This window comes from Onychomys torridus, chromosome 7 (genome assembly GCF_903995425.1).
Source record: "Onychomys torridus chromosome 7, mOncTor1.1, whole genome shotgun sequence".
NCBI classification, from domain to species: Eukaryota; Metazoa; Chordata; class Mammalia; order Rodentia; family Cricetidae; genus Onychomys; species Onychomys torridus.
This window is the reverse complement of record NC_050449.1, coordinates 91,682,829-91,694,988: the sequence shown is the minus strand read 5'-3', so window position 1 is coordinate 91,694,988 and position 12,160 is coordinate 91,682,829. Positions and strand designations below refer to the sequence as shown.

Genomic DNA, 12,160 nt, shown 5'->3' with positions numbered 1-12,160 from the left:
TGTGCCTGGCTAGAACATCTGATGGTCTAATAAAGAGCTGAAGGGCCAATAGGGAGACACAAGAAAAGATGGGTGGGGCTGGCAGGCCGATAGAATCAATAGAAGGAGAAATCTGGTAGGAGAGGATAAGGAGCAAGAGAACAAGGAGAGGAGGACACTAGGGGCCAGCCACCCAGCCACCCAGCCAGCCACTGAGTAAGAGTGAAAATAAGTTTACAGAAGTAAGAAAAGGAAAAAGCCCAGAGGTAAAAGGTAGATGGTATATTTAAAGATAATAAAATCTGGCTAGAAACAAGCCAAGCTAAGACCAGGCAAACATAAGTAAGAATATATCTCTGTCTGTGATTTATTTGGGAGCTGGGTCGTGGGCCTCCCAAAAGAGTAATGAATAATAAAACAACCAACAACACATAAGAAGAAGGGGCCATCAGATTTCTTGAAGGCTTCAGGGGACAAAAGGAAGTTGTGAAAGTTCTGAGAATCTGGACTTGAAAGTGTGTGACAGGAGGCAAGGAACAAGAGTGGTGTGCTGAGTTGGCTGGACAGGAAGGGTGTGTGTGGAATGTGTGTGCCAGGGTCACTGGACTCTGTCAGAAGTGAGAATCAATGTCCTGTGCCTTTTACTCTAGCATCCTTCCAGCTTACCATGTTGTCAGCCTTGTCTCACAGTCCAGGGCCCCTCCTCACTTCTGGTCTACAAGTGGACCTCATTGCACCTGGCCCTGGTAGGATTTTAAGATTTACATGGGGTGCTACAACCATCAGAGCGATCATGACATGTACACAGTATGATGATCATCTACATTACCACAGTCTGTTCTCATTTCAAGTTAATTCTTACAGCTAATTTCTTGAAAAGCAGAGGAAAAGCTGAACATGGTGGCACCTGCCTGCAAGCCTTCTCTATGTGGGTAGGCTGAGGCAGGAGGATTGAGTTTGAGGCCAGCTTGGGCTACATAGCAAATTCCAGGCCAGCCTGAGCTGCACAGCAAAACCCCTTAGCAAGTAAGCAAACAGAGAACAAGCAAAAATGTAACGTCTCTAAAATATCGGTGTTAAACTATAGAAATCATGAAAAATATCTCGGTGGAAGTTTTTCTAATCCAAGTGATTGGAGCCAAATGAAGAACATTGGGAAGTCAAAGATCACTCCAAGGAGGCACACCTGATGATGCACCTATCCATGTCCAAGTACTGGCTCACACTTGTCTTTTGAATGGCTTAGTATTTTATTTTATTTAGAATGCTTTATATTAGCTTCATCTGACACATTTACTTAAAAAACTAAGCCATGTTGGATTATTCAGTGGATAAGAGAGCTTCCTGTGCAAACTGGAACTCCAATCCCTTGCACTCCTGTAGAAAGCTCTGCGTAGAAATGTATGCCTGTAACAGGGGCACTGGGACAGCGAGGAGAGATGAGAGGATTGTGGAGGCGGCTGGTTTCTACATCACCTGCTTCAATGAAGATCTTGCTGTGTTGGCTAGTTTTATGTCAACTTGATACAACTAGAGTTGTTCATTGGAGAGGAGGGAATCCCAATTAAGAAAGTGTCTCCAGAAGATCAGGCTGTGGGCAAGCCTGTAGGGCATTTTCTAACTAGTGATTGATGGGAGAGGGCCCAGTTCATTGTGGATGGTACCATCCCTAGCCGGTGGTTCTGGGTTCTATAAGAAAGGCTGAGCAAGCCACGGGGAGCAAGCCCGTAAACAGCTCCCCGCCATGGCATCAGCTCCTGCCCTGTTTGAGTTCCTGTCCTGACTTCCTTTGATGATGAACAGTGATGATGAAGCACAAACTAAATAAACCCTTTCTTCCCAACTTGCTTTTGATCGTGATGTTTATCACAGCAGTAGAAACTATAACTAAGACACTTGTCTCAAGGGAATACGGTGTGTCATGGTAGCGATGAAAACCCATGGCTGTCTACTTGCCTCTGCAGACCCACAGGTCGATATAACCACACACACACACACACACACACACACACACACACAGACACACACTCCCCACACAAACAAAAATAAAGTAATTAGGACAAAAAGTGATGTTAATAAATTATTAGCCCAGGGAAAGGAAACACTTGAAAATAAGTAATATATATTGGGTATGTATTTTCAAGTGTGTGTGTGCCCCATGTAGGGGTGTCCAATAGAGGCCAGATAAAGAGTCAGGATCTCCTAGGGCTGGAGTTATGAGCTGTTGTGAGCCCTCCAATGTGGGTACTAAGAATGGAACTTGGGTTCCCTGGATGACCAGCAAATGCTCTTAAGGTCTGAGCTGTCTCTTGAGTGACCTAATAACTATTTCAGGGAAAGAGATTTTACTTTTGCTCACAGTTCATAGAGAACTAGGCATTTCAAGAGAAGTAGGCATTTCAACTCTGAAAATCATGTTCTTCTGTTTTGTGGTTAATCAGGCAGCTGCTTATTTTCAGCAACTTCCTCAGTTTGCTCAAGTCGTCATGACAACCATTGAGGCGATTTCCCGGCTTGTGAACGGCTTGTCTTCTCCTCCCAGGATGCACTTCTTCTATGTCTTCTGCTACCCAGACTCCCTGCTTTCTCCCTATTCATGAGAACGAGGACCCAACTCACTCTATGCACTGGGCCACACTCCTGTTTTGCTCTCCCCATCCTTCTTCCCTGTGTTCTATGCATCCTCAGTACCAGCTTCCAGCCCAGGTCCTGCTACTCCCTGTTCTCCCTTGTCAGGGCCATGACATCCCATCATGTGGTTGCTGTGTGGGTAGATGCTAGGGTGGACAAAGGTGATGAGCATGCATCATCAGTGTTACTGGCTGATACTCAAAGAGTTGAATGAAGAGGGTGTGGCAAGAAAATGGCAGGAAAGACACAGCAGCTCCTCAGGGGCGCCAGCTGTGGACCCCTAACTGCTGCTTTTATGTGCTTAGCTTCCGAGATGTGGAGGAAGATATCAAAGAGTGCTCCAGGGAGAGCATCAGCAGGCTAGGGGACACAAGATACAGAAAAGGATTGTTGCCCCTCTCCTCAATACGCTCCCACAGAGCCCACCTGGAAAAGCATCTTCCCGGATGCCAAGTACTCTGATTGCACTGCCCATCACCAGAGTTAAAGGTTTACCTGGAAGGTGCCCAGTACAGCAGTGTTCACGTCTGGTAATTATGAGCTGGGCACTGCTGTTACAGGTCTTATGTGTCTACAGTGAGGGACTTCATTGGTAATGTGAAAATTGGAAGATACATTAAACCAGTTTTAGAAATTATCAACATGGTTACTCCAATGCTTTCCCAACTCATATTTAACCCAGAGTCCATTGCCTTCTGCATCTACCTGCCACTGTTGCCCTTAAATCCTGTAATAGAGAAACCCTGGAAGTCATTGGCAATAGGGTCCTGCTTTAGACATAGAAGTTCTGGGGAAGACTGATTTTTCTGTTTGCTTGTTTTCAAACTTTTTACAACTGTCTAAAGCAGGGTTTTTTTGTTATTTTTTTTCTTATTGGCATCTATAAATTGTAAGCACCTAAGCGGTATTTTCTAAGATTGGTTCATTTTTTAATATTTATAGCTATGTTTTGCCTCATGAACACCTATTGCACCATTCTAAGGGAACTGGAGTTACAGGTGGTTGTCAGCCACCATGTGGGTGCTGGGAATTGAACCTGGGTCCTCTGGAAAACCTCTGAGCCATCTCTCCAGCTGGCAGTATTTTTTCTTAATTTTAGTGTATTAAGACAATGATTCACTCTATAGTTCAGGCTGGACTGGAGCTTGTTATGTTGGTCTTGAACCCATGATCTTGAACTCAGTATTCCTAGTTACTGGAACAACAGGTGTGTCCCATCATTCCTGGCTTCCAATTTTGTATCAAGACAGAAAGAACTTTTTCTTTTTATTAGATCCCACAGGGAAATTATGGTCAACCTTCTTCTGAAGCAAAGGAGTGGTACATTGCTGTTTGTACTTGGTGATGTTCCGCAGTCTCTGAGGCAGCTGAAAAACTGGTGCATACAGGGACCAACAAGGATGTGTTCCTGTCCAACCTCACCAGCCATGCCCTACCAGGCTATGCTATTTACCATCATATCGAGCCCCCGGTTCTCCACTTAAAAAGGGAGTGTGGGGCTACAAGGAGGACCGCATGGATGATGCATTTCTACTTGGTCGTTTTGTGCTTTGAGTATCATACGTTTTCTCACCCTGCTTACCCCCACCTCTCTTGCTCACGCTTCTCCTCCCTGTCTCCCCCCCCCCTCCCTCCGTGCCTCCCTCCTTCCCTCCCTCCCTCCCTTCCTTCCTTCCTTCCTTCCTTCCTTCCTTCCTTCCTTCCAATCTTTCTATTTTTGATTCGATGGCAGCATGGTATGTATAGAGTGTTAAAGGAATAAGTTTTAGTATATTTGTTTTCTGTTGGCTAATTTTCCTTTTCTGTTTTGGATTTATTTTAGGTAATTTTGTATGCTGCAGATAAAATTTATTCTGACTTCTACTACGACCTGAAAGGACGAGTCCATTTTACAACTAATGATGTTGTGTCTGGTGACGCGTCCATAAAAATAAGGGATGTTCGGCCTTCAGACAGTGGCACCTATCAGTGCCAAGTGAAAAAAGCCCCTGGTGTTGCCAAGACAACCATTCAGCTGACAGTTGTTGGTAAGTTACTGTTGTTGGTAGAGTGGCTTCTCAGGCACAGAACTAAAGTCACGGCACTAACGTAATACAAACGTGGCTTGTACACATGATCGTCTTTATTTACTTTTGATATGCTAGGGTGGAGTATGGGTCCTCATACTTGCTAGGGAAGGGCTCTGCCACTGAGTCACACCCCTAGCCTAGAGTAACAATGTTAAACTTTTAAAGTATCCCTAATGTCCTCCCATAGCATAAAATAAGAAGCTATCACAGTTTTGCAGAAGAGAAATAAGTCAGGAGGTGGTAGCCATGCCTTTAATCCCAGCACTCAGGAGGCAGAGGCAGGCAGATCTACAAAGGGAGTTCAAGGCCAGCCTGATCTACAAAGTGAGTTGCAGGACAGACAGGGCTGTTACACACAGAAACCCTGTCTCAAACAACTGAAGCGGGGGGGGGGGGGTGGGGGGGGGGGGGGTGAGGGGTGAAGAAAGATAAGAAGTGACTACTTTCTTTGCAAAATTCCTTATGATTTTCAAAATAATCGAAGTTTAGTTGTGTGAGAAAGGCCCCGAGCCTGGACTCAGGAGAGCTGCACTGTTGTCTTTGGTGCTCTTGTCATGGACCTAGTCTTCTCAGTTTGCCCTGAGAATTCAGTCACTGTCTGCATTTCCTCGGGCCTCAGTCTACTCTATGAGCTTTGGAACATGGAGTACAAAGGCTTTACTCGTTACTGCACCTGTCAGTCACCCCTCAGAGCTGCATGTGCGCCCTGAGCTTTGCCTTCACCCACAAAGACAAGTGAGGTTCCTGTGGTGCAGGGCTGAGTGTTTAGGATGCTGGGGATAGAATAGTGTGTGTGTGTGTGTGTGTGTGTGTGTGTGTGTGTGTGTGTGTGATGTATATGAGTGTGTGTGTGTGAGTATGTGTTATGTATGTGAGTGTATATGTGTGTTATATATGTGAGTGTGTGTGTGAGAGTGTGTATGTATGTATGTGAGTGTGTGTGTGAGTGTATGAGAGTGTATATGTGTGTTATGTATGTGAGTGTGTATGAGTGTGTGTGTGCATGTATGTGAGTGTATGAGAGTGTGTATGTGTGGGGCTGGTACTCCAGCTCAGGTAGCCAGGCTTACATGGAAGCTCCTTTACCTCCTGAACCACTGTGCCTGCCTTAAATGCAAGTGTTACAGAATACAAATCTTAGAACAAATTGTGAAAGTTTAAAATGCCTTCTCAAGGGCTTGGGGATTTAGCTCAGTGGTAGAGCGCTTGCCTAGCAAGCGCAAGGCCCTGGGTTCGATCCTCAGCTCTAGCAAAAAAAAAAAAAAAAAGAAAAGAAAAGAAAGAAAGAAAGAAAGAGAAAGAAAGAAAGGAAGGAAGGAAGAAAAGAAAAATAGTGCCACCAACTGGGAGCCAGGCTTAGCCTGTGGCTGACAGTCTTATTGTAACCCTGCCCAAGTTGGTGGCATTATTTGGGTAGGTGTAGGAGGTGTGGACTTGTTGGAGGAAGTATGCCACCGAGGGCAGATTTGAGGATTCAAAAGCACCACATTAGTCATAATGCTTCCTGCTTGCTATCCAAGATGTGAGCTCTCAGCTTGCTGCGCCAGCTGCCAATGCAAGTTGCCATGACAGCCATTCCCCAGAGATGGTGATGAACTCTTATCCTTCTGGCACTTTAAACCCAAATAAGCATTTCCTTCTACAAGTTGCCTTGGTCATGGTGTCTCACCAAAACAGTAGAAAAGAGACTAATACTGCATATAAAACTTGACAGTGTTTCTTCAGAAATTGTCCTCATCAAAATTAGTTGTTCAGAAATAATTCTAACCATTCAAGGCTAAGAATCTAGCCCATTGTAGACTGCTTGCCTAATATAAATAGGCCTTGGCCTCAATCCTCAGCACCATTGGCACCAGAACAAAGTGCAAAGAAAAATGATCAGATTTCATAAAAATTTAGAATTAAAGACAATTTGGCAAAAAAAAATGCATCAAAATTTACCCATATGCCCTGCCCACAGAGTCCCTGGGAAGCCTGTGACACTGTGGCTAACATGAATCAATCTGGCCTTCCATTTGTAGACAAAACTGACACCACCACCCCCCCCCCCCCCCCCCCCCCACCCCAGAAGCTCTGGCTAATTCCCTTGTCTACATCTGCTGGGAAGAGCAAACACTTGCTAGCAGAAGCTTGGGTCTATACAACACTGGGCAGTGGGTGGTGCTCTGAGGGAGTCATATAGAATGATGTAATGTCTACAGGTGTTCCACTTTCATGAAGGGCAACCCTGGGTGGGAACTGCATCCTTCTAGGTCCAGGTCTCACCCACAACTTCTCATGCTGTCTCCTGATTGGCTTCTGCCTGGAGCCAGCCAGTGAGTGACAGCAGATGCTCAGTGTCCATGCACATGTTTCTCTCTCCAGAGTTCATTGGGAATGTGAGCATCACAACTCCCGAGCAGACAATTCAGGAAGCCCAGGGGGAAACTGTCCATCTGCCCTGCATGTTCACCTTTATCTCCAACGACCAAGGACCACTGGACATTGAATGGTTTCGTCTTTCAGGACCTAATAACGAAGTGGTGGACCATGTAGTGAGTGTTTCCTGCTTCTGTTCACTCTCACTAGGCAGATGTGGTATCATGGCTGGAAGCCCACTGCCCAGGCTTGTGACTGTAGATAGACTGACCAAGATTTCAGAAGAGGAAGGGGCCATCAGATTTCTTGAAGGCTTCAGGGGACAAAGGAAGTTGTGAAAGTTCTGAGTATCTGGACCTGAAAGTGTGTGACAGGAGGCAAGGAACAAGAGTGGTGTGCTGAGTTGGCTGGACAGGAAGGGTGTGTGTGGAATGTGTGTGCCAGGGTCACTGGACTCTGTCAGAAGTGAGAATCAAGTCGTCTGCCTTTTACTCTAGCATCCTTCCAGCTTACCATGTTGCCAGCCTTGTCTCACAGTCCAGGGCCCCTCCTCACTTCCGGTCTACAAGTGGACCTCATTGCACCTGGCCCTGGTAGGATTTTAAGATTTACATGGGGTGCTACAACCATCAGAGCGATCATGACATGTACACAGTATGATGATCATCTACATTACCACAGTCTGTTCTCCTCATTTCAAGTTAATTCTTACAGCTAATTTCTTGAAAAGCAGAGGAAAAGCTGAGCATGGTGGCACCTGCCTGCAAGCCTTCTCTATGTGGGTAGGCTGAGGCAGGAGGATTGAGTTTGAGGCCAGCTTGGGCTACATAGCAAATTCCAGGTCAGCCTAGCTGCACAGTAAGGACCTGTAACAAATAAAACAACAAACAAGCAGAATTTTAAAGCCTGTAAAATACGTTAAACTATGGAAATCTTATAAAAATATTGCTGTAGTTTTTCTAATCCAAGTGACCAGAGCCAAATGAAGAACACTGGAAAGTCAAAGACAGATCCAAGGAGGAGGCACACCCAAAGGTCCCATATCCAAGAATCACACGTGCCTTTTCGATGATTCTTTAGTGTTTTATCTCTGATGTCACATATTAGCTTCGTCACACAAATTTTATCTAAGAAGTCAACAACACTGGGTTGGAGAGACAGCATCGGTGGGTAACAGTTCACATATGAGGGCAAGGAAATCCCTAGCCTGGACGTGAACAGTTATGTGTGGTAATTCAGGCTATTAGCTTCAATTTGTGAAGGGCAGAGGCAGGAGGATGGCTGGGCCGTTCTGGCTGCTAGCCTATGTGAGGTTCAGTTTGAGACCCTACCTCAGCAGAATAAGAGAGGGTCTAGAGCAAGGCACCCAGTGGTTTCTGAACCTCATTGCCTCATATGCAGGTAACCACACACATGCACACAAGTACACGCCTCGTTTGTTGTTGTTTAGTTGGTTTAATTTTCCTCCTTTTTAAGGTTATTTTATACTTGTTTTCTTTTAGGTTATTTTCTATTCTGCAGACAAGGTTTGTGATGACTTCTATCCAGACCTGGAAGGACGAGTACATTTCACCAGTAATGACATCAGGTCTGGGGACGCATCCATAAATATAACAAACGTCCAGCTATCGGATGCTGGCACCTATCAGTGCAGAGTGAAAAAAAACCCCGGTATTGTCAACAGAAACATGCAGCTGGTTGTCTCTGGTAAGTTTCTGTTGGTAGCGATGGGTGTCCTAGAAACAGGGTGAGTGCTCACTGAGCTACAGTTACAGTGATTTATAAAACAAAGCTTTGATTCTACAGTAATAATTTTACTGAATTTTTGCTATGTTAGGGGTGAAACCCAGGGCTCGTGCTTGCTAGGGAAGGACTTTGACACTGATCCACACCCCTTGCTCTAGAATAATAATTTTAAACTTTGGGGGTATTTCTAATGTTCTCGAGTTGTGGGAAACAAAGCGAACACTTCCTTTTCTTTTGCAAAAGAAGTGAGTTACTTCTTTTTGTTGTTGTTACTTTGTTTTGTTTGTTTGTTTTTCCATTTTATTTCATGCATATGAGTGTTTTGCCTGCATGTATGTCTGGAAGCCAGAAGAGGGTGATGGATCCCCTGCAACTGGAGTTACAGACAGTTGTGAGCCACCATGTGGGTGCTGGGAATTGAACCTGGGTCCTCCAGAAGAGTGGCCAGTGCTCTTAACCATTGAGCCATTGCTCCAGCCACTTGGTTTCTGTCTTTTGAGACCAGGTTCCACTATGCATTCCTGGATGGCCTGGATCTTTCTGTGTAGACCATGATGGCCTCAAACTAACAGATAGTCTTGCACTGCCTCTCAAGTGCTGGATTTAAAGGCAGACAGCAACATGCCCAGCCTGTGACAAACTTTGTAAAATTCATCAACAATTTAAAATATAAGTGAAGTTGTTTTTTGTGCTTAAGAATTTCATACATGCATAGAATCTATTTTTATGAAAATCTATGCCCAGTTGGTACCTCCAATTCCTCCCCTATCCTTCCCATCCTCCTCATTTTTCTTTTCAGCTTCTTGCTGTCTCTCTCTCCCTCTGCCTCTCTTTGCCCCTCCCTCCCCTACCACAAGTCATTCATCACAGCCTTCTGTGTATGGGCTGTGGATCATCTACTGGACTATGGGTAGCCTCTCAGGGCCTCCATCGCTGAGGAAAACAGCCTCTCTCTCCCCGAGCAGACATCAGTTCCAATGCTCCTCAGAGGTGCACGTTGTAAGTCCCCCACCCCGGTCCTTGCTGGGATTCTGGCTGGCTTGACGTGGTGCAGGGTTTCTGCAAGCATGTCCTCTTAAAGATGTTTGAACATAGTTATAATCATTCTCTGATTCTTTGTCTGCAAGATCTTACTGGTTTCTCTGATTGGAGTTCTTATAATGGGATAAAAAAATGGGAGTGGGAGAACATGTTGTTTATTTTTCATGTTGTATTGGAATGTGTGCACCAGAAGTAGTTTGTTACCTGCACTCCACCTGCCTCTATCTCCCATTCTCAAACCACCTTTCCTTGTTCAGTATAGGACTGTACAATAGCATGTATGTTCAGCAGAGGATTAAGTTGTAAAAGGGTTGAAACCTTATTTTCTTTTGTGGAATTTGTATCAAGGACTATAGTTTCTCTTTCTATTCTTTCCAGACCTGCTGCTGTCTGTGTGAGCAGACACTGTCCAGTGTCCGCACTCACTGCTACTGCTGTCTGTGTGAGCAGACACTGTCCAGTGTCCATACCCCCTGCTGCTGTCTGTGTGAGCATACACTGTCCAGTGTCCACACTCACTGCTGCTGCTGTCTGTGTGAGCAGACACTGTCCAGTGTCCACACTCACTGCTGCTGCTGTCTGTGTGAGCAGACACTGTCCAGTGTCCACACTCACTGCTGCTGCTGTCTGTGTGAGCAGACACTGTCCAGTGTCCACACCCACTGCTGCTGCTGTCTGTGTGAGCAGACACTGTCCAGTGTCCACACCCCCTGCTGTTGTCTGTGTGAGCATACACTGTCCAGTGTCCACACTCACTGCTGCTCTCTGTGTGAGCAGACATTGTCCAATGTCTACACCCCCTGCTGCTGTCTGTGTGAGCAGACACTGTCCAGTGTCCACACCCACTGCTGCTGCTGTCTGTGTGAGCAGACACTGTCCAGTGTCCACACTCGCTGTTGCTGCTGTCTGTGTGAGCAGACACTGTCCAGTGTCCACACCCACTGCTGCTGCTGTCTGTGTGAGCAGACACTGTCCAGTGTCCACACTCGCTGTTGCTGCTCTCTGTGTGAGCAGACATTGTCCAATGTCTACACCCGCTGCTGTCTGTGTGAGCAGACACTGTCCAGTGTCCACACCCACTGCTGCTGCTGTCTGTGTGAGCAGACACTGTCCAGTGTCCACACTCACTGCTGCTCTCTGTGTGAGCAGACATTGTCCAATGTCTACACCCCCTGCTGCTGTCTGTGTGAGCAGACACTGTCCAGTGTCCACACCCACTGCTGCTGCTGTCTGTGTGAGCAGACACTGTCCAGTGTCCACACTCACTGCTGCTGTCTGTGTGAGCAGACACTGTCCAGTGTCCACACCCCCTGCTGTTGTCTGTGTGAGCAGACACTGTCCAGTGTCCACACTCACTGCTGCTGTCTGTGTGAGCAGACACTGTCCAGTGTCCACACCCACTGCTGCTGCTGTCTGTGTGAGCAGACACTGTCCAGTGTCCACACCCACTGCTGCTGTCTGTGTGAGCAGACACTGTCCAGTGTCCACACCCCACTGCTGCTCTCTATGTGAGCAGACACTGTCCAGTGTCCACACCCACTGCTGCTGTCTGTGTGAGCAGACATTGTCCAATGTCTACACCCCCTGCTGCTGTCTGTGTGAGCAGACACTGTCCAGTGTCCACACCCACTGCTGCTGCTGTCTGTGTGAGCAGACACTGTCCAGTGTCCACACTCACTGCTGCTCTCTGTGTGAGCAGACATTGTCCAATGTCTACACCCTCTGCTGCTCTCTTGTGAGCAGACACTGTCCAGTGTCCACACCCCCTGCTGTTGTCTGTGTGAGCAGACACTGTCCAGTGTCCACACCCCCTGCTGTTGTCTGTGTGAGCAGACACTGTCCAGTGTCCACACTCACTGCTGCTGTCTGTGTGAGCAGACACTGTCCAGTGTCCACACCCACTGCTGCTGCTGTCTGTGTGAGCAGACACTGTCCAGTGTCCACACCCACTGCTGCTGTCTGTGTGAGCAGACACTGTCCAGTGTCCACACCCCACTGCTGCTCTCTATGTGAGCAGACACTGTCCAGTGTCCACACCCACTGCTGCTGTCTGTGTGAGCAGACACTGTCCAGTGTCCACACCCACTGCTGCTGCTGTCTGTGTGAGCAGACACTGTCCAGTGTCCACACCCCTTGCTGCTGTCTGTGTGAGCAGACACTGTCCAATGTCCACACCCCACTGCTGCTGCTCTCTGTGTGAGTAGACACTGTCCAGTGTCCACACCCACTGCTGCTGCTGTCTGTGTGAGTAGACACTGTCCAGTGTCCACACTCACTGCTGCTCTCTGTGTGAGCAGACATTGTCCAATGTCTACACCCCCTGCTGCTCTCTATGT

The 12,160-nt window shown here is 46.8% G+C and overlaps 1 protein-coding gene across 1 annotated transcript in view; it reads left to right on the top strand.

Moving 5' to 3' along the window:
- Positions 1-12,160, top strand: part of LOC118587642 (coxsackievirus and adenovirus receptor-like) — a 51,172-nt gene that overhangs the window by 28,476 nt on the left and 10,536 nt on the right. Inside the window, exons 3-5 of the mRNA XM_036193645.1 lie at positions 4,433-4,637; positions 7,044-7,213; positions 8,540-8,744. Of these exons, the coding sequence (XP_036049538.1) occupies positions 4,433-4,637; positions 7,044-7,213; positions 8,540-8,744 (580 nt within the window). The remainder of the gene's footprint in view (positions 1-4,432; positions 4,638-7,043; positions 7,214-8,539; positions 8,745-12,160) is intronic.